Source organism: Cyprinus carpio, chromosome B6 (assembly GCF_018340385.1).
Source record: "Cyprinus carpio isolate SPL01 chromosome B6, ASM1834038v1, whole genome shotgun sequence".
Classification (NCBI taxonomy): domain Eukaryota; kingdom Metazoa; phylum Chordata; class Actinopteri; order Cypriniformes; family Cyprinidae; genus Cyprinus; species Cyprinus carpio.
Window position 1 is genome coordinate 6,710,526 of NC_056602.1, and position 22,691 is coordinate 6,733,216.

Here is a 22,691-nt window from a genome sequence, read left to right on the forward strand (position 1 = left end):
GACCTGAGCATCTTGCAGTCATCGAGTCGACCATAACTCCTCTGGTATTCTGCATTGTCAAATGTGAGGCCAATTGTCCGACAGCTAAAGCTTGGCCGAATTGGGTCACGCAACAGGACAATGATCTCAAGCACACCAGCAAATCTACAACGGAATGTCTGAAAAAGAAATCAATCAAGGTGTTGAAATGGCCCAGTCAAAGTCCAGACCTGAATGCTGAAATGCTTATTCGAGCTGTGCGTAAACAATTGCCATAAACCTCAATGTACTGAAGCCATGTTGTAATGAAGTGTGGCTCAAAATTCCTCCACAATGATATGAGAATCTGCTAAAGTCATACAGAAACCAATTACTTTAAGTTATTGCTGTTACTTCATTGTTACTTTAAGTTAAAACGGCTCTAAAAGCTATTGAATCATGTGGTGTTGTTATTTTTTTTTACACATGTGTTTTTTTTTTTTTTATATTGTGAAAATGTGTTATGTGTTGTGTTTTTTTTTTTGTGTGGGTGTGTTTTTTTGTTCATTTTAAGACCTTCTAAGGACCAGATGATTTGTTATGTCCTTTTAGATTTAACAATAGAATTCAAAGAGGTGTACATTCTTTTCACATGTCTACAGTATGTACTAAGTTAGTATGTTTTGATGTTGTTCCAGGGGAAATATTAACTAATAGTTTGTAATGGTAGAAAAAAAATGAAAACATCTTGTCCTCAGCTCTGTGTCACACAGCACATCAATGTAGACATGAACAATATATGGTGGCACACTGCAGTGCCTTATAAGATAATTGTGAATACAATTATATTAAACAAGGATCAGAAACTCACAGTGACAGAAAGAGAGAAAGATGGGAGGCAGGAAGAATAAGATTCCACTACAGCCTCTGAAAGCACAAGAGCTCAGCGAATGCAACACAACATCACTTAAACTAGTTCACCAAAACATTTCCACATTTATTCACCACCACGTCATTCCAACCTGACATTATTGTACCTTTCTTTGATATCAAAACAGATCTATCAGCCATAAGCTGGAGTTCTTGGCATACTGGTTCATTAACTTGCATGCATGGCTCTTGCTTTGAAGAAAGTAATGCTACCATGACGTCATGAAAGCATTCGGTTTAAAAGAGAGAAGCCAATTTTGAGTTTCCAGTTTGTTTCATTTCTGAATGCATGGACTGTTTTCCAATGTCTGATTGCATTAACCTGTACAAACACACACACAAAATTCTACAGTACATTTCATAAATAAATAAATAAGCTGTTTTTTTATGTAAATTGTCCTATAGGTGAGGAGAAATCAGATATGGAAAAACTAATATGCCTAATTATTATTATTTTTTTTTTCAAGAGCTCTGTTATAAACTGAAAATAGAGGAACATGTCTAGGACCAAAGAAATGTGACTTCTCAAAAAAAAGGGGGGGGGGGGTGCAAATTGACAAGTTGTCTCATGGAAGTCTCATTTTCAAAAATTAGGAAATAACATTAATGCAAAATCCCCTTTTTATTTAAAATACCCTTCTTTAGTCTTATTTTGCTGCATATCATGCACTTTTTCTTAAATCAGACAAGAAAATTTAAACACTCAGAATATCTAAAAGTAGTGAAATATATTTTTTTTCAATATTTCATAACAGTAAGTTGAGCCATATGTTGTACTGTGGAGATTAAAGGATCTCATTCTCATAGGATTGCATTCTATTGCTACTTTGCATTTGCTGTCTAAAATGCATTTGTGCAGATTGACCAGACTACGCAGACTGGGCTTCAAAACAACAATTTACACCATACACTGAAAACCGGACAGAGATAGAGAGAGGGAGATGACTAAGTGTTGACATCGCTCTGTCCTCAACTCACCCTGCGATATCTGTTCGAGAGCTCTGTGTGTGTGTGTGTGTGTAGGCTCAGTGACTCAGACTCAAGCAACTGCCTTAATGTACTTAATCTAACAGAGACGTCACAAGCCATAACAGAGCATGTGTTCGTACTTATTATGTGGAATTGCAGTAATAAAACGGCTCTTAAAACAGGAAAAATTGTTAATTGGTCCTCATACCGTATAAGCTTTTAAGAGCAAAAGAATGCTACTCTATGAATAATTTCTCTGTTCTAGCACATTCTGGCAACATATTCTGATTGATCTGATCAAGTTAGTTGCATACGTATGCTCTTTTAGTTAAGGGTGAAGGTTCTTTAAGGTAAGAAATACAGTAACAGTTGTGTCTGACTGAAAGACTGAGAAATAATAAGGTTTCATAGTACATTTTGTTACAGCAGTAACTCAATGAAGGACTACTTTACAAAGAGTCTTTATGATGTTTATCTCAGGTTGCCTGAGGACAACATTTCTTTTCCAAGACAGGCCCTAAGACTATATACAGTACTTAATACTGTAAAAATACAATTTGTCAATGTTTTTAAGTGTCCTGTGCTTACCAAGGCTGCATTTATGAGTTCGAAAATACAGTAAAATTTTTTTGACAAACACATACAAAAAATACAGTACAAACACGAATATTGTGAAATAGTAATACAATTTAAATTAACTTGTCTATTGTAATATATTTTAAAATGTAATTAATTTCTGTGATGCAAAGCTGAATTTCCAGCATCATTATACTTCAGACTTCAATGTCACATGATCTTTCAGAAATCATTCTAACATGCTGACTTGCTGCTCAAGAACCATTTCTTATTATTATCAATGTTGACAACAGTTATGCTGCTTAATATTATGCCGAAACCATGATACACTCCCATTCAAACGTTTGGGGTGTGTGTATGTGTTTTAATAGAAATAAATTAGAAATTCAGCTTTGCATTACAGGAAATAAATTATATTTAAAAACATTAAAATACAAAATAGTTATTTCAAATTGTAATAATATTTCACAATATTATTGTTTTCAATATATTTTTAAACAAATAACTACACCCTTGGTGAGCCTATAAGAGACTTCTTTAAAAACATTTAAAAATCATAATGTTTTCAAACCTTTGACAAGCACTTGATTATTTTTCTAATTGATTAGCAATTCAACCTTTTGCAGGTCAAGGACCGGTGGTGGACAGAGACACAGACCAGAGATGCCCTGTTACATAATGTCATAAATAATTTATGAAATGAAAAGGATGGCCTGTAAGGAGCTCTGCAGGATTACACATCAGATAAATGTGTAAAGCTGCTCATAAGCTTAAAGTCACTTTCTCCATTCAGCATGGCTACGATCACAAGTGCAGGTACATTTGGTTAAAACAAAATTGACTCTGACATTAAAAAAAAAAATAATGTTTTTTTTTTTTTATTACTAGGGGTGAAATCTATGAAAATAATTAAGTCAAGAATGCAGGTTAGGCATTTTCAGCACATATTTAATATTTTGTAAACAAGCAAAAATGCAGACCTGTCCCGTGAAACAGATCTTGCAATGGCTAGATCGATTCAGAATTCAAGATCAGCTACAAACTTTTAGCTAAAGGAATCTTCCAGGGTCATACAAGTTCAGCTGTACTGTTGTGACATGTAGACAAAAAATAAATAAAAAATTCTGACAATGGGGCGCTCAGTAGAAGAAAAGGCCAATCCACATCCAATAGTTTTGTTGTCATGACAACATGACTAAATCCCTAAAACAACCATTAAAATGATAAGAACAGCTTTACAGCTCAAGTTATACATTTTTTAACAGAAGTATTAATGGAAGCCTTTACCATTTTTAGAATAAGCTTCACATTTTTGCTTTTAACTTCCCAAAAACTGGTCACTTAAAGTGAAAACATGATTTTTGCTTTTTTTTCCTCAAGAATTTTTGTAGTAGGCATAATCAACAATATTTCAATTGTCATAACAATATTTGTTATTGTGTTTATTTAGAAATGAGGAAAGGTTTAAATTGCGATTGGAATTTTAATTATTATATGTAAAAGTAGTTAAATATTTCAGCATAAATGCATTAACAAGTAACTACACAAAATAATTCAGTTTTTCTGTAACGCAAACAATGCCACCATTTATATATTGCTACTCTTACTGTGGCATGTTCAAAACGGATATAATTATGGTATTTAGGTCGTGTTTATGTTTAATTCAGCGTTGTTGTGCATTTTACGCGCTCGGCTGTTGCGTTGGTTGGTCGGTCTGACGCAGAGTTGATACCAGCTGACCTCGCGACCCGAGCTGAACCCTTCAGAGGATCAGAGGTATGAAGACAGTCCCCTGGCTGACTCTGAGCCGGAGCTCGCTGCGAGGAGGAAGAGCACGCCAGCAGTGCAGCGTTTCAGTCACTGATTGTATCGCAGCATAACTTTCCCTGCCGTGCAGCTGCCGTCAACCATTCAGCGTTTTACTGGAAGGTAAGCAGATCTAATAAATTCATACTGACGTTGTAGCTACTTGCAAAAGCATCAGACTTTGAAATAATCTCAAAAAGCTTAAATAGCTATTCGTTAGCGAGCGCGTTTTAAAGACCACTCCACGTTCAGCAACCGCGTGTTAATGCACAAAATAATAAAATAGAAATGAGTAGCATACATTAGGCTACTGTTATGGTGTAACGTAATTGCCATGAGAGAGATGCAAAATATCTGACAAAATAAAATCCTTTCTTTAAAATTCTTTATAATGCAATCTTTGTATTTAAGTTGGTGATAGATAGATAGATAGATAGATAGATAGATAGATAGATAGATAGATAGATAGATAGATAGAATTTTAAATCTATTACCATTTCGAATACTTCAAAAGTTGTCAAATATATTTTTCAAGGTACACATTAACTAGCCTATATTAACATTTGTTTTCAAAATATCATGGATTTTTTTTAGTAATACTTTTTAGTAATACTATCAGTAACCCTATCATTACTATCATTTCATAGCCTTTTGATAAAAAAACCCATAAATTAAAAAAGTAGCCTATTATTTTACAAAAAAGTTGTTGCTGTTAAACTTTCATTTCTATTTAGTTATTGACATTTATTGACATTTAAAAGTTTAAGCCACAATTTTCAAAAACTAGAATTTAATTATTAATTAGAATTTAAAATCTGAATAATCAATTATCATGGTTTTCTGTTTAAAGTTAATAAAGTTACTGTCTTTATAATTTGGCCTCACATGTATTACAATATAACTTTATTTCTAAAATTGCTTCACAGTTACGTAATATGTGAGCCTACATAAACCCCTTAATTTTATTTCTGTACTCAACCACTAGGGGGAGTCAAAGATCTTCAAGACGGCAACAAAGAGAGGTTTTTTTTTTAGAAGACCTGTGTGTTTGTCTTGTGATTTCAAACATACAATAAGCCCCAGACTCAAAGCATAAAAACTGACAGAACGGAGAGTGATGTACCCTCAAGAAATAACTGATCCAGTCAGTCAGGATGGAACTATGTCCTTCACAGAAGAAACAGTGTCCATATTAACGTCCAGCAGCATGCTAGCCCGCTCTTTTCTTATCCATCCCAGAGGTCTGACTGACCAAGAGAGCTCTGAGACTGACAGCCGTATCACTTTGCGTGGCAAACGTGAGTGTATCCCCACCGAGAAAAAAGACCAGGGTTATTGGGACAAGCGCAAAAAGAACAACGAAGCTGCCAGGCGTTCGCGTGAGAAACGCCGCATCAATGACAAGGTGGTAGAAAGCAAAGTTCTGGCTCTTCTTGAAGACAACGCACGTCTAAAAGCTGAGCTACTGGCACTTAAGTTCAAATTCGGTTTGATCAAAGATCCCACAGATTCACCAGCACAGATCTGCTCCTTTGGTCCACATAACCAAACATCTCCAGCAATACCCTACAACTGCCCCACTACAAACTCACAACCTACCTTTGTTCACGAATTATCAATCTCACAGCATGGTGGTCCAGATGGGGCGCAAAACTATGGGTTCTTCATGCCTAGAGGGTCAAGCATTGGGAGCCCAGAGCTTTCAGATGATGCTGGAGGTGAACATATCCGAAAATTCCCTGGTGAACAGCCAAGCGGCATTACAGAAGTGGATACAAATTCATTAGGATGGCAAGCGAACAATATGAAAGGTCTTCCTCATAAACTGCGTTTCAAGACTCCATGTGGAATCGAAGGTGCTGATGCTGAAGTCCTTCTTCCAGTGGAGAATACATCACAGTCTCAGTCTACAGAGGCTTTATGGAGGTCACAAACACACACAATGCCATCAGCTTGTTCAACAGCACTTCAGAATAACCCTTCAATAAACAGTAACATAGAAAGTCACAGTGCTATTAGATTCCAGATCAGCGCTTTGACTGAAGAAGTGGCCCAGCTCAAAAAACTGTTGTCTCAACATCAGCCCTCCAAAGTGAACTGAAATCATCTGTCCCACCCGTCTTCTGACCTATCCAAAGAAAGAAGCCAGTTTTTCTGATTGTAAGTTAACAGACAAATATAAGAAGTCAGCTGGTTGTTCACTGGAACAGCTGGCAATTTAAGTGATTTTTAATTTATGTGAACGTTTCATATGTCTGTCTGCTCCACTAGTAATGTTCACTGCATGCTTTCATGAAATGAAAAATGTTGTGAAAAGCTCTGCTGTCTCTGTGTCTACTGTTGTGGCGTAAGGTGCTTAATTTAAATTAAGCAACACTGTGTCATTCACAAATGACAATTAAATCTAAACCTTTTTTGTGTACTTTTCCTATTCAGTTATTTTTTTTTTTCATTAAATCTCTGTGTGGCTTTTGCTTGGGGAGAGAGCTTTTAATGCACTTTGGGTTCAAAGTATTTTTCTTTCCTTTTTTTTTTTTTACATTAATTTTACACATCTGGTATAAATATGTGCTCTTGTTTCATGAATAAGTGTGGACTCTTTGGTTTTTACCCGGAAAGAAGGGAAGTGAAATGTTCCATCTCGGATTTAAACCACAGGTCTGTTATTAAAAGATGTGAGATTAAAAAAAAAAAAAGCCTCTGGTGAAAGCAGTAGAACAACATGCAAAAGTACATTTCTTTACAAACCCACATTCTTTAGGTATATCTGCTTCCATGTTTATAATCTAGAAGACTCAACAGAGAATGAATTGTATATTTTAAAGCGCTGCATATAGTTATGCTCAGAAATGAAATATCCAAAATCTGTAAAATGGTTATTTCAAAATTAAGAACAAAGATAAATCATAACATACAAAACTGTTGGAGTACCCTTAAAAAGTTGAAAATTTTTAAGATTACGTAAGAAATTAATACTTTTATTCAAAGACACATTAAACTGATCAAACATTACAGTAAAGACATTTATCATGTTACAAACCATTTCTATTTTAAATCAGTTCTGTTCTTTTGAGCTTTTTATTCATCAGAAATTCCCTCAAAAATATTCAGCATCACAACTGTCTCTTGAGCAGCAAATCAGCATATTTGATTTCTGAAGGATCATGTGACACTGAAGACTTGAATCAGTTACATTTCAAAATATATTCAGATAGAACACAGCTATTTTAAATTGGTTTAATGAAGATTTCAGATTACTATTACGTCAGAATATGTTCTCAGGTCACTGCAAGAACACTATTTCTATCACTATTTTTAAATTAGTGATTTTTTAACTAATCATCTTGCATAATAGAACTGCACATATTCATAGTAAAATGTATAACATTTATTTGTCATTTTAAATATTTAATTCTGCTGAACAAAGCACATGACCCGCATATACTCAGCAGTTGACTGATCACAAGCAGCTCATGCAGGCCAACAGTATATTTGGCTCCCAGAGTGGCCGATTACAGCAACAACTTCAGTGGCAGCGTCAGCACCTAAACGGCTATTTAAAGATGTGAGAGTGAACGTCATTGATTCTCTTTAGTGAGGTGTGAATTCAACATACAAAGCTAAAAGAAACTTTCACTTTTAGCAGGGAATGGTGTTCTTGTACCAAGGAGTGAGTAGTAGAGCAGAAAGAAACAATTTTGTGTGAATTTATTTCCTCTAGAGATTCCCCACAGTCTCCCTGTCTGCGAGACAGTTTATCGCAGCTACATGTTCAATGTCAACATCAGCACTTCTGCTGCTATTTTAAGCTACAGGAGATAAAGTTATTGATACACGAATGCATTTATGCTGAACGTTAAACATGCAAGCAATGCAAAAAGACAGCAGCACAGCAGCAGTGGATCGAAACAAAAGGTTTACAGGCTCAGCTGCCTAAATTCTGCTCTGTGTTCTGTATTTTAAAATCATGGCCTCCAGGCAGATGTTTGCAGGTTGATTGAGCTGATCTGTGCTTGGTGTATATGATTGTGTAGTAATACACTTTTTAATTTAATGTGTAAGCAGGGGGCGGGGGTGGTGGTCAAATGGTTAATCTGAAAAGTGAAACGCAAATTAATAATAAAAATGACCACTGTTATTGTTGTCTACAAATGATTATTATAAATAATATTATCATTAACAACATTTAAAGGAATAGTTCACCTAAATATTAAAACTTGAAGTTTTGTACTTACCTTCAGGCAATTTAAGATAGATGAGTTTGTTCCTTCATCAGAACATATTTGGTGAAATTCAGGATTTCATAATTTGCTCATCAATGGATCCTCTGCAGTGAATGGGTGCCGTCAAAATAAGAGTCCAAACAGCTGATAAAAACATTATAATAGTTGCTTCTGGCCAAAATACCAATCTAAAAACAATGATTTGAATTGAAATATTACCATGTGGGGGCACTACCGGTTTGTTTATATATTTATTGGTTTGCTGTTGACATAATAAAATGTGTGTTTTTATCCTGTACTTTAACTATACAAACATACCATGCACTTCTACAATATAAAGCTGGTCTTGATTTGTATACACTGAGGTGTAGTGTTTAATAGGCATTCTGTTTTTATGAATGAAGACGTGGCAGGATTTCAAAATATTGCCCCCACTCATAACTATTAACATCTGCTCCCCTTGGATCTCAGATCTACTAGTGGACCGGTGAGAGTAGTTACTCAGACAATACAGCCCCAAAGAGGATGCCTACGCTGCTTCCTGTTCCATGATCCACATTAGATAAACACACATTGGGTTCTTTGTCTCTCTCAGCACCCCTCATCAACCCCTCTCTATCTGCAAGGAGGGAGGGGGGAGGAAAACCAGTTGCTAGGCAGGCAGCATAACGGTTGCCTAGGGAACTGTAGCAGACGCAGCTGTGAGTGAATGGGGGAGAATGCGGAGGGGGAGGGAAAGGCAAGTTCAAGGCCAACACCCCCATTCTGCGTAGTGTCCATCAGCACCACGACAGATGAAGGGGGAGCGCGTGGGCTGGCGGCGGAGGCCTACAATTGACATGTCTCTTACCGTGACCCTCTTGATCCTAGCACTTCACTAGGATTCCACATTCTAGCGTTGGTTTAAGTGGGCACATGTTATAAAGATTGTTGCAGCTGGCTTGAGATTATTTTTGCCACTGGTAAAAATACACGTACTGTGTCAAAAGGTTCTTAAAGGTAAAGTTCACCATACAAAATTTAGAAAACTTTCTTTATTCAATATTCAATGTTTTTTCATGAGTGTGTTTCATCTTTCAAGACATTTTTAACCTTAAAGCTTGAAAAAGTCCATTCTCTTATGTCCTCTCACATCAAAACCTACTGACATACTTGCACAGTTTTGGATTGTTTTTGCTTGTAAACTGCTTGATCTGTGCATATTTCTCGCCCAATTCAGACGAGATGACTGGAGAAAGCAATTTTATGCATAAAGGATTCATATTTTACCCAGGAAAAAAAGGCTTAATGATGGATTTGTTTCTCACAAACGCTGCTTTCACTTTACAGGATGTTTATTGATGGACTGGAGTGGTGTGGATTACTTGTAGAGTTTTTATCAGCTGTTTGGACTCTCATTCTGATGGCACCCATTCACTGCAGAGGATCCATTGATGAGCAAGTGATATACTGCTAAATTTCTCTGTTCCCATGAAGAAACAAACTCATCTACATCTTGGACGGCCTGAGGGTGATTACATTTTAAGCAAATATTCATTTTGGGGTGAATCATTCCTTCAGAGTTCACTGAGGTTCATGCAAATTTGTGAGGATAATAATTGTATGACCCACTTTCATTTAAATGTAAATGTATTTTCTTTGAACAAACATTCCCATGAAGGGACCGGAGTCAAGTGCATTTACAAAGATGTGTTTAAAGTGATTTCTGAATCAGGTTTGTAAGGATTCAAACTGAGCAACCGGTTGGAAAACCCTATAGTTGTTTTTGGAGAAATGACGTTACCTGTTTGTTTATGTATAATTAGCACTTTCTGGGAACTGTACTGTCACCTGTAACATTATTCAGGTCAAGGAACTTAGTAAAACAGGAAGAACCTACAGATTCATGTAATAATGACATACACAGACACGTACACATAACCTAAATATGAGTAAATGCTGCAATGCATACAAGAATAAAATGTTAAGAATGTACCTTGAACTTGGCTTCCTGTTCTTGAACAAGCTTTTGTTGGGCATTTTTTGGGCTGAAAATCACTATGTGACACTATATAATCTAAATAATAGGCAGCTGAATTATATTAGTGTTTATTTTAAACTCATCACTAATATTTCAGTATATAATTCGATGTTACGCTATATTAAATGTCTTTACTATATATTTAAAATGTGCATATTGTTACATTGTATTTACAGTAAAGTAACTGCTAGTTTGTACCACAGTGTAAATAATAACAGTGCTATAATATTCTAATTACACTAATAATATACTATACTAATTACACTTCTATAATACTTATCCTCAAGATCAATTTTTCATCATTAATAAAACCTTTAATCCTGTTACTTCTTAAAAATAGCACAATATTACGTTTGAGATGGAACAATGCACTTAATTTAATATCACCTAAATACATTATTTTACTGATATAATATTTAAAAGAAAGAACCAAAAAATATTTAAAGAAATGTCACTTTTCAAAATAGACGGTGAGATAGATTGTAATCAGCTGAGACTTTTCTCTGAGCCAAAGTATCTTTTATGTAATTGTGAATATTTACGCAACAGTTTAGCAGTCTCGTAACCTCCTTCTTCCAGAGAAGCTGAAGTGTTGAGTACACAGAGGCGTGTTGAAGCAGTTGCTGTGTATGTGATCGGTGTATAGGGTGACTGTCGTTACGGTGAACGGGAGAAGAGCTTTTTTTGACCACCTCCGTTCCCCTTTCGGTCATTTCGGCAGGAGCGGAGGCTTGTGTGTCGTCTTGATGAACAAAAACGTGACTAGGCACCCGAAGCTCCGTGTTATGCAACCGCTGACCTACTAACACACATTCGAGGACGACGAGAGGAGAAAGTGTGTGTGTACGTGTGTGTAAGAGAGGAAAATTGGAGCAAAGCCTCCGACATAACATAAGGGACGAAGAGGGAGGGAGAGATAGACGGCGAATAGCAGCACATTCAGGGAGTCACATTAATCCACACAAAGCCGGTGAGTGGATCACGACCCACGCGGGACATTTTCAGCCCAGACTGAAGTTGTAAAAGGAAGAATGAGCAGAATCGGGACGAGAATCCGCATATAGAGGCACGGAGGAGCGATTTATTGAAGAAGAATAAAAGAGGATTCTTCCGTTTAACGAAAGGAATGTGTTATTTCACATCGGTGAGTTCAACTGCATTCGGTTTATCACATAATATTTCATAATACGTGCTGTATGTATTGTGTTTTACTGAGCTTGTAGCAGGCTAAGCAGTTGTAGGCTAGGCTCTTACCTTGCAACGTGGTCAGGGCATGTTATTGTTCACATGGAAACGGACTCAGTGTCGGCATGCCTCTCAAATGCTTCGCTGACTGACAAATTATTTGGGTTTCAATGCTTTTTTCTTTATTGATTATTTTGGCATATCGTGAAGTGTAAGGTAGCAACAGATTATCTCGCATTGTGCATTGCATGCATATTAACATTCAATGTCAAGGCGAGACGGTCGTGGCGTGGGGGAGGTGGCGATCATTACGAAATCCAAACGCAAGAGTGGCTGTGGGGTCAGTTAATGTCTGTGCATTGCAGTGGCACAATTCCCTTGCATTTCAATAAATTAGTTGCAAGTCAGCGTTTCTTACAAGGCGTTTGGTTGTAAAATAGGATATCCCGATAGGGGTTGTTTGGTTGCACGATGTTCAGAGACAGACCTTTCTCAGATGCGCGAATGTTCAATAATCACGTCACAGTAGCCTAATAATAAAAGTGAATTAATTCTTGTAATGTGAGTGCGTGTCTCGTAGGTTATTGTGCAATGTGAAGCGGCATAAAACTTTTGGTTGGGAAAGAGAGAGGCAGGTTTAGTCAGGTTTAGTCACAAGCAAGACTAGCAGACAAATGTGCAAATGTTTAACAATCTATCATAAATTAATTGTGATGCAATACCCATGTGCATGCACGGCTCATAAAAAGCTGACCTACTCCCAAACTAAGTACACTTTGCCCCTTAACAATTCCACCACTCCCCGTTCAGCAATGGCAGGAATCTGAAACTGCCTCACATTGCTCCCAAACTTCTCGCAATACTAAGCATCAGTCTGAAAAACAAATAAGAACGTTTTTGTTTTAGAAAAAAAAAAACCCAAATGACATGCACACAAGTGGTCATGTAATCTGAAGAGAACCCTAGTCTCTGACAAGTTGGTGTGAACTCAATTTACATGGAAAGCTATTGTGATTTCAACATTAACCCCTGTAATTAAGAGTCTAGCCAACATACTATCTCACAGTCTTACTGGCCTACTTGGCCTTTAGGTTGGAAAGATGACTGGAGGCGTAACAATTTTGCCTACATGTGACTAGGAGAACACATGCAGGGAGGCTTCCAGTTGTAAACACTATCCGTGTGGAACGGTGCATAACTGTGTGTTTGACTGGAACTCAAGCTCTTTTTTTCTGAATTGTGGACACTTATTCTTGGAAGAGGAAAAGTAAACAAGCTGGGGGAACGAATAACACAAATGTGCATGTGGACGGTTATGTCCTCCTCCTTATTCTTTGAAAAACATTCCTATCCTAAATCACTAATCTACCATTAAATAAAGGATTACAGGCACTATATTTATAGTAACTTAGGTGTCTGAATTTAGCTCAGCATGTCCTAAAATGATCCTTGACTGTGATGACAATCTGGCATCGAGCCACAACCTGCAGTCTGAACTGCGCAGTACCTCATTCTCTGTGTTATAGCTGATGAGTGATATTACAAAAGCTGGACCACATTGGGCAATCCTTGTGGTTTAAAAGCAAAATCCCTCATTTTGAAATCTTCCTCCCTTTCTTATTGCGTTTCAGGAAAATGCTAGTGTATTTGATGCGTATCAGTGCATCACTGGAGTGATTCATAGCCCAGTTTAATCTAATATTCTGATGCTGACGTAGTCGCTCTTTTTTTGTACCTCCGCAGTGCTGGTAAATTCCTGTCTCATCCCCCAATTGGAATCCTTAACTCCTCCCTCACCCAAGCACACTATTTTTGGTAGGCACTATAATTCCTCCCCACTTGCTCAGACGCACTCTATCACAGACACACACCCACACACGCACACACCGTTACCGCCCCACTGACCTATTTTACAGCACAGTGTTGGACCCAGTGCACGCACGCACCGTGTTTACGGAGCAGCCGGTTTCTAGGTCAGTGGGACACATGCTCAACGTCCACCGCCCTCCCCCTTGCTCTTGTTTGCGTTCCTACGGATAAATTGTCATGCATGGACCAGATACTTTGTGCTTCCATGTTTTCAGGATGCTCTGTCCCCACAGTGCGTTAAGCCTAACCATAATAGACAAAGTTACGCACAAATGTAGAAATACAAAGTTATACTCACTCATGTGGTTGAAGATAAGGGAAAATTCAATCGGGCTTAAACAAAACAGGCGTATGCAAAGTTCTATGTTTGCTTTTGAGAACAATGGGCTGTTTGTGTTGTACATTTTTGTTCCTGTTCCTCTTTTTAGTGTTGAACTATGAGAATGCCTGGTGTTGAGGTTGTTTAAGCAGTGGTGCAATAGCTGTGTGTGGTTATGTAACATGAATTCAGATTCTCACGATAAGCTGCAAAATCGGATGTCCAAAGTCCAAATAATAAAAAAGCACAATAAGAAGTCAGTTAAAAAGTTAGTTGTACATTACGTACTCCTTATTTTTAGTAAACCAAATGTTCTTAGTTACATTGTCAATAAATGATGTTTGGATCACAAATAAATGATAAAAAGAGAATGAGGGTTATTCCGGATATTCCACACCTTTAGTTATCTTCTGTTGTGCTTCCTTTGCCTGCAGTCCTGGCAATCAGTCAGGTGTCTCCGATTATGTGACAGTGCAGTATCTTACACAATAAGTGTCCTACTGCAGCACAGCGTGATCTCCTACTCGCTGTGCTACGCTACTCTACTGACCTACATTTCTCTAGAGCTCTTAGGACAGAGGAGAAGCAGAACATTTCAGTTGCTGCCAAGATTGGAAATGGAACACTTGGATGTTTCAGAATTAATAGAGAGAATACATTTTGCTATTGCATCATTTGACATTCATCCATAGTATTTATGATCAAAGGTGTAACTTTTGAATGCTGATTGTATAGGAAAGGTCTTCACAAAACCCTCAAATAAAGTTAAATGCTTGTTCTAATTTAAGGGACGGAGAGTAGCCTACTTCTTAACCTCATACATAAACCTACAATGGAGTTAAAAAACGGCAATGTCACCAGTGCAATAAAGTAGAAAACTTCGGAAATATTACACCATTTATAATCATTTTATTCTGCTCTGTTACTTCTTCTTACCTTTAATTCTATGACACATTTGTTTTATTCATTCTTGTAGGCACATTTTAAGTAAACACATCCTGTTTCATTGTCTTTACAGATCTGTTCATCAAAGACTGGGATAAAACATTGAGCTGAGACGGATCTTCTGAATGATCAACATCTTTTGGGGTGCTTGGTAAAAGAAAGTTTATTCTTCAACAGCAATCCCAGCCTGCACTGCCACCTCACCCATCAAGAACAAGGATCTTTGCCAAGTCAACAAATTAAACTGTCTAAATTAAGAAAGAACTAAAAGCAAGCTAAACAAAAAAGAAGACTATCCTCACTAAACTAAACTTCTAACACACCTATCCAATGACGGTTGTTTTTGTTGCCTTTCATCTTTTTCTTATCTTTTTGACCAGTCTGGACACTTGAAAGGTTTGAAAGACTGGTTAGAGTAGGAGGAAAAAGGCATCAATCAGAAATACGTACAGTTCCTCTTTGGAGGAAACACAGAACCTCATACGTCATTGTGCATTCTGACAATTAAGTGTGTTTTTGAAGTCTGAATCAGAAACAAACTGTCTTCAGTATTGCAACATTAATTTTTAATGACACTGAGTGCCAGTTATACAAACTGGCCTTAATAGGACCACAATGGAAAGCCTAAATCTTCCTACCCAAGACAACGGTTCCAGTTTGGAAACGTTAGAAACGTTCTCAAACTACAGTGAGAGTTTACCATCACCTCAAATCACCAGCCCTCCTCGTCAAGGCCGACTAATAAAACCAAAACCCAACATGACCTGTCGGCGAAAGCGGGAGTTCATCTCAGATGAAAAGAAAGATGCATCCTACTGGGAAAAACGTCGCAAGAATAACGAGGCTGCCAAAAGGTCAAGGGAGAAGCGCCGGCTCAATGATATGGTGTTGGAGAACAGGGTAATGGCACTGAATGAGGAGAATGTGCGGCTGAAGACAGAACTCCTGCAATTGAAACTAAGATTTGGACTCATAAGCTCTGCCTCCTACAGGGAGAAGACACAGCAGATCAGCAATGCTACAGAGGCAGCGACTAATGGAGCTAATGGTACCGGAGCAACTTCCGGAAATCCATATTACTCAAGCAGTGGATACTCCAGTGCTTCTCAGGTCATGATGAACTCTGATTCCTCAGAGGCTGAGCAGCCGACCAGGAGTGAACGCCACACAATGTTACACAAGTACTCCCCACGTGGATCACTGTCTGACATGTCTGATGGATCTTCACGGGACAGTCCTGAACCTATCAACTTTGACATCAAACATGAGAGCTCTGGAATGGACATTAACAGGCTTGAGGCAAGTGTTCTTAATGGTATGTTCAATGACCATCAAAGTCTTGGACGACTGGAGAATCACCAAGCGCAAGAAATGGAACACCAAGAAGGTGTCAACAACCCAGCCCCTCCTTCCACCACACCCCAAAGAAGCGTCATTCTCTTTCGTTCCGGAAGCAGCTCCTACCCTGTTGAGAGCCAAAGGGTTGAGGACATGGATCAGCAGGTGGCATCCCAAACACAACAGAATGGGCAAATCACTCATTTTACTCAAACAGGGTGCAATCTTCCAATAAGACCTGATGGTTTAGAGACTCTTTCAGAGGTGGCACAGCAGCTGGCCAGGAGGTCTTTGGATTCACCAAGCTATGAATTCAAGGCAGGTGCCGGGGAAAGTAGGCGGTTTGTCATACAGCAGCAAGACCTGAGCATTCAAGGACAATGCAGAAGTCAGGTTCAAGAGGGCACTCCCAATTCTTTTGCCCCAGATTTGGTCAACGAGGCTGGAAAAGCCCATGTATACCAGCGGTCCAATCCATACCTCGGCACTCTGAGCGAGGAGCCACCAGTGCTAACTTATGAAGGTTGTCCAAAAGCAGATGGCTTCTACCAAGAGCACTCCTCCTCAGGCAAGGACACCTCCTCTAGCGACGGAGACCCACGCAGCTCAGATAAGGAAGCCTCCACTGACGATGAATCTCCCTCATCCTCTTCCTCTGATACTGGTGGATATCATGCCATCCACCAGTCAGCATCCTCACCCACCATGGTCACCAGTGATGCTTACCAGTACGGAGACTACCAAGGTGAAATGAAAGGCACTGCTCTGCCACACAAGCTAAGACTCAAGTATAGAGCTCTATCTAATAGTGGCTCCCAAGACGTCCCGGCTACAACTGCTGCTACGTCACCTGATTCCGCTCTGCCTCAGCACCCGTACCTGGCGCTAGCGCAGGTTAACCAGCAGCAAGGCAGCAGCTCTGGAAGCAAGGAAGGGGAGAGTGAGACAACAGATGAACTTTGGACACAACAGTCTCCTTCCAGAGAGAAGGAAGAAGAATGGAAGGAAAATGGGAAGAGGAGCTCAGGAGGACGAGGTAGCAGAAACAAGAAACGTGACTGAAACTGGCACATTGCATCTTTTAATAGTTAAGACAGGACTTGATAAATGTCACCTTTACCATCCATAAAAAGAAAAATGAAAATGGTACCAATTAACTGCATTAAAGTCTATTGCTTATACGTAACAACAACAACAAGAAAGTATCTTGTGTTCTTGGTCCGTTTTCTTATCAAGAGCGATTCTGTGACCTTTTAATGCAGCTCTGTTCTCTCACTCCCTTTCATCCAGCACTTAACTGTAACTCAAAGCAGTTACAAAGAGGAAATCGAGCTCTTTCAAATGATCTTTTTCCTCTTTCGAAACAAACATACAAAACTCTGTATAGCAGCCTTTGACTTCACCTTTGAATATTTACATATCTCTACCATGTTTCGTAGCTAAATTGATGGGTAGTCTCTGAACCCAAGTAGTTTTCACCACAAGTTGATGGAGTTGAAGGCACAAGTCCTTTTCTCTCTACTGATTTCAGGACCGGTTTAATGCCTGTCTCTCTCCTCTGCCTTTGGACTTTAGCATTATTGAAGCACTTGGATTATTATAATACTGTGACATGACTAAACATATCATATTTCAATATATTTTATGAAAAAAAACATGACGTGTCAATCTTAAAGTGTAGAAAAGTGGGAGAAAGACTACGAACACTGTCTACTTCTTACTGTTTGAATTCCTGTATAGTCCTTTCCTAATGTTCATATCTGATGCTTCCATTATATTTTTTAAATCATTGTATTTATGTCCCTGTATCACACCATTCGAGGGAATGTTCTCTTCATAGTGTTTCGGTTATTCATAGGTCAAGGTTAACCAGTGAAAAATCACCTTTTGTACATCACGTTACTATATTCTATCACTGTAAAGGAGCCTGATGGATCGCCCCTTCTAAAGGTCACTGTGACCAATCCTTTTTTTTTTTTAAAAAGTCTACCTGACATTTAGCCAAATTAGAGTAAAAACCCTTTCAGAAACGTCAAGGCGGTCTCTCCCGAGGCCGAATTAATATGCGGACTGTACAAAGTGTAAGATATATCATTGCCATCTCAAGATGGTCGTTTCCTCTGTGGTCAGGTTTCAGAGAAGCCTCACATGCTACCTCATGAGAAGAAACGGTTGAGGTTACGCAGAACTGGAGAGTTTCTCCTTTGGTGTGTGTAGCCCATTGCATCATCATAACCATTAACTGTTGTGTATAAAAGTTAACACACAGTAAAATGCTGCAGTACGCGACTAAGTGTTACCTAGACACAAATCCAGTCCCACTAGTTGTCTTTGTAGAATTTACCACAGCTGAAAGCTGCTTCTGCACTGAATTTTTTTCATCAGATTTTATACAATCTATGTTTATTGTTCCCAAACAGGTGCCTGGCACTGGCCATTATGTAAAAAGTGTACAGACAAATTCTCTCTTTTGAGTATTTTAAGTTTGTATCAAGTTTATTTTGGCATTCTATAATAATAATTATTATTATTAATATTGTATTTTATTTTATATTCCAATGCTATTATTCTTTTCGGGTTAATATTTCTTGTGTCTGTTGTCTGTTCACCTCAATGTGATACAGTATGTATGTATTTTCATGTCCTGTTAATCTATTTCACCTCTGTACCCTGGTGTATTGTGTGGTATTTACTGAAGTTTTAAGAAAAAGAAAAAAAAGATGTTTGTTAAAAGAGGTGGACGTACCCGTCGAGGTGCTCAGAATGACACTAAAGGAGTGGAAAGAATAATAAAACATGTTGTATGTTGAATTTAAGTTGCCTAATGTTGTTTATACCTCTCAGCTATGCCCACACAAGCCTTAATGCCCCATAAGAAAGTGTTACCATAAACACTACCAGCCTGCACTTGCACAAGATTTAAAACCAGACCAACGGAAAAGCAAACAAACTTTATGGTTCCAGCTTCTGCCTTTTCGTCTCCCGTCCTAGCACCACAAACTAATTGAAATGAGAGCTCTGTAAATGCATAGGGACACTTTGTACTCCTGCAGGGCACAAGAGTCATCCAATATGATGTAACACTGGCCAAGTCACAGTACTTTTGTCACAGCCCAAAGACACACACACACACACACACACACACACACACACCCGACAGGCTGTGAACAAATAGAAGTACACATAAAAATGCTTTCATTTTCTCTCCTCCAAATATGCACTGATGGATTAAATTACCAACGTCATAAAGTCAGTTGTAAATTATACCAAGTTTAAAGGAATAATTGGAAAGGAACATGATGTAGCTGGTCACTGTGTTCACTGGTCATGAAAATACTGTACTGAAAGTACAGGCACTAATTCAAAGAAGAAGAAAAAAATAGACCAGAGCAGAAAACAAGTTATGTAACTGTTCTGATATCAACTGACATTAGAAAAAGGATTGCTTGAAGTGCAGGTCATAATCCAATCTTTTCAAAACCCTGGTCCCAAGAAATTCTTGACTTTCTCACTAATTCTCCACTAGATCTTTTCTGACACTTATTTTCAAGGTTAACAATTACCTGTCATTTATTTATTAATATATTGCTCCTGGTAGACTGCCAGTTTGTTATATTCCTTACCCTGCCCAGCATTAAGTAATATGCATGGCACTTACACAACCAACGTACAACGTTCATTAAAAAAGGACTACCTGTTCTACAATAATTCAACTACAACCGAACAGCCGAACCATCTGTTATGAGTACATTCATTAAAAGGTATCTAATATTTTTGTGTGCTTGTTGTTGATGACATCACATGAAAACAAGCACAGATCTGTGCCGCACTACCGGTTGCTACGGTAGCAAGAGCCAATGCAAGAACAAAAGCAAGGTGACTTTTAGCAAGAGCTGCAGTGCTTTGTTCTCTTCGTTGGTCTTTTTTCACTCTTTTTCCCCCCTATTTCCCTCATTTTTTATTTTTTTTTATCTGTTCGGAGTATGCGGAACATTACGAAAGCAGGTCAGTGGAAAAGTAGGTCAGCGTGAAGGGGAGGAGAGGGATGAGAAAAGGGGAATTCAGAGAGTGAGGGGTGGGGAGGAGAGAGGGTGGAGGTGCAGATACGTCATTCAGCCTGCAGAGAGCTTAAAGAGGAGTAAGCAGAAAGCTGCACTGGGATCTCAATAATAACTGAACACTACACACATCTGAGAGCCTGAACACCATTCAATTCAATACTGAACAACAAAAACACATTTAAGTGCTGCAGTGTAGCTGAGAAACGTCAGAGAATTCTTTAACGATTCGCAGCAGTGCTTGACTTCTAGTCCTTTAATGATTCATACACCTTATCTATAGGAAGCAGAGACTATTTGCATACACGATAATACGTAATGCAAATAAAATAGAAAGAAAACAAGAATTTATATCATTAATGTTAAATTGCTAAATTAAAGGCACATTTATTTATACAGCATGTTTCTTACACAAGTGCATATTTTGTATATGCAATTTGAATGACATGATTCAACAGACTGGCTCAGTTTTTGTGCTGCTCTGTCCTTTTGTACAAAGATTCACACAGTACATATTGTACATATATTAGTGACCTAGAAATAATGCAGATTATATTTCTTATACATTTTATGGGTTAAACTCTTCTGTTTACTAAAACATTAAAATTGGATTTTGAATCCCAGATTGTCAATGTGCATTAATAATCCCAGGACAAGTCAGGACAAGTAGGAAAACTAGAACAGAAAATGCGAGCAGAGAAGGAGGAAAAGTTAAATGAGGAGAGGAAGAACAAGGAGGAAAAGAGGCCAGAGAGAGGAATGGAGTGGGAAGAGAAGATGTTTTGTCTCTGAACATCTGCAGGAGCGCTGGGATTCCAGAGCACAACATAACTCTGGTTACGTAACTGAGCTGCCTAAGATGTAGGTCAAAAAATAGAGAGCGCAAACAAGGGAAGAAGTGTCTGAGCGTGTATGTGTGTCATGTGGAACAGTAATCATTATAATGCAATGATGTGCGTGGTTATAAGCAGGTGTATATCATATAACGGCATCACAGGATGTGTACTAATCAGGGTATGTGTGCGTGTCTAATAAGTGTTGGTAAGAGTTTAAAAGAGGCAGTGTGATTCAGAGAGGCAGATCAGTGAAAGGGCAGCAGAATGTAGGTCAGCCAGCCCTGCCCACACCCCATTCCCTCAATCCTAAAGCGTACAGTATGACCCTCTTAATTTTGTTCTCTTATTCACCCTTAGGTCATTCAACATTCACTCACTGCCTTTTATGTTCTCTCCATTCTCCTTTTCAGTAGTGCTTACTGGGATAATTTAACAACTATTTAATAATTTTTTTTTTTACACTGTATACTACTTACTCTATTTTAATTATTCTGTCAGTTTTTCTAAAATAAAACAAAACTAAAATGAATTGTTTTAGATCACCACAATATTGACAAAAAAAGGGAGAAAAAAGAAAAAAATATATTCACTTGAGATATCTGAATGAAAGGGTACCGTTCAAAAGTTCTGGGTCAGATTTTTTTTTTTTTTTAAGACATTTTATTCATTTTACTTTTTTTTTTTTTGGCAAAAAAAACAAATTTGATCAAAAGTGACAGTAAGGAATTATAAGGTTGCAAAAGATTTTAATTTCAAATGAATGCTGTTCTTTTAAACTTTCCACTTGTCAAAAAAATCCTGAAAAAAGTATCACACAAACACACACACACTTGTGTGGCAACGTCTCCATGATGCTTCAAGAAACCTACCTGCAAAGCTACAGTAGATAAGTTTTAGGCACTTGTGTAAAAATGCTGATGCTGTCAAAAATAATGTCATAAATAGATTTTCTTTATCAATTAACTTCTATTAACTAAATTAAATCAACATTTGGTGTGACCATCCTTTGCATTTAAAGCTTTTGCCCTCTGTGCACTTGCACATAGTTTTTCAGGTAGCTTTGCATCTTGGAGACGTTGCCACAGTTCTTCTGGTTTGAGTCTGTCTCGGTTTGTTCTGTTTCTTCATGTCATTCCAGACAGACTGGATGATGAAGAGATCAGATCTCTGTGTGGAGCACTGGCTGTTGTCAGACTCCTTGTGCAAAAACAAATCTCACTGGATTATTACAATTAATGGCAAAATGAATGTTTGTAAATGTAAACTGAAATTTCCTACTGACACACTACAGCAAAAGATAGAAATAGCTGACACATAATTTGTAGCTGGTGAAAAATACTAGTGTTCTAAAAATGTTGGCTACCATTATACACAGTCATATACCTCATATTACTATCTAATTAATGCTAAAAAAAAAAAAAAAAAAAAAAATCAGAAATGATTGTAATTGTGTAGTGACACCCTAGTGTCTTGGCAGCACCACTTAAATTTTTCTTTAGAAATTGTAAAAATCTAGTTCATCTTTCTCCCTCTCTTTGTCACTCTCTTGACTCTTTATAAATCAGTCTTCATCCTCCGCTGCACCTGTGGCACAATCACCCATTACACGCCAAATTCCTGTCATTTATCCTCTCTTTTGTAATCAGTTACTTTAATCAA

General features: G+C 37.9%; 2 protein-coding genes across 2 annotated transcripts; both read left to right on the plus strand.

The window, feature by feature from the left end:
- The first annotated feature begins 4,012 nt into the window (after window positions 1-4,012).
- Window positions 4,013-7,134, plus strand: nfil3-3 (nuclear factor, interleukin 3 regulated, member 3). The gene is made up of 2 exons (XM_042725469.1): window positions 4,013-4,362; window positions 5,225-7,134. The coding sequence occupies exon 2, from the start codon at window positions 5,357-5,359 to the stop codon at window positions 6,338-6,340; it is 984 nt and encodes a 327-aa protein (XP_042581403.1). The 5' UTR covers window positions 4,013-4,362; window positions 5,225-5,356; the 3' UTR covers window positions 6,341-7,134.
- A 3,918-nt stretch (window positions 7,135-11,052) lies between these two features.
- On the plus strand, window positions 11,053-18,954 carry nfil3-5 (nuclear factor, interleukin 3 regulated, member 5). Its single transcript, XM_019105714.2, has 2 exons — window positions 11,053-11,626; window positions 14,874-18,954. Exon 2 carries the CDS (start codon window positions 15,416-15,418, stop codon window positions 17,198-17,200), a length of 1,785 nt encoding a protein of 594 aa, XP_018961259.2. The 5' UTR covers window positions 11,053-11,626; window positions 14,874-15,415; the 3' UTR covers window positions 17,201-18,954.
- The last annotated feature ends 3,737 nt before the right edge of the window (window positions 18,955-22,691 follow it).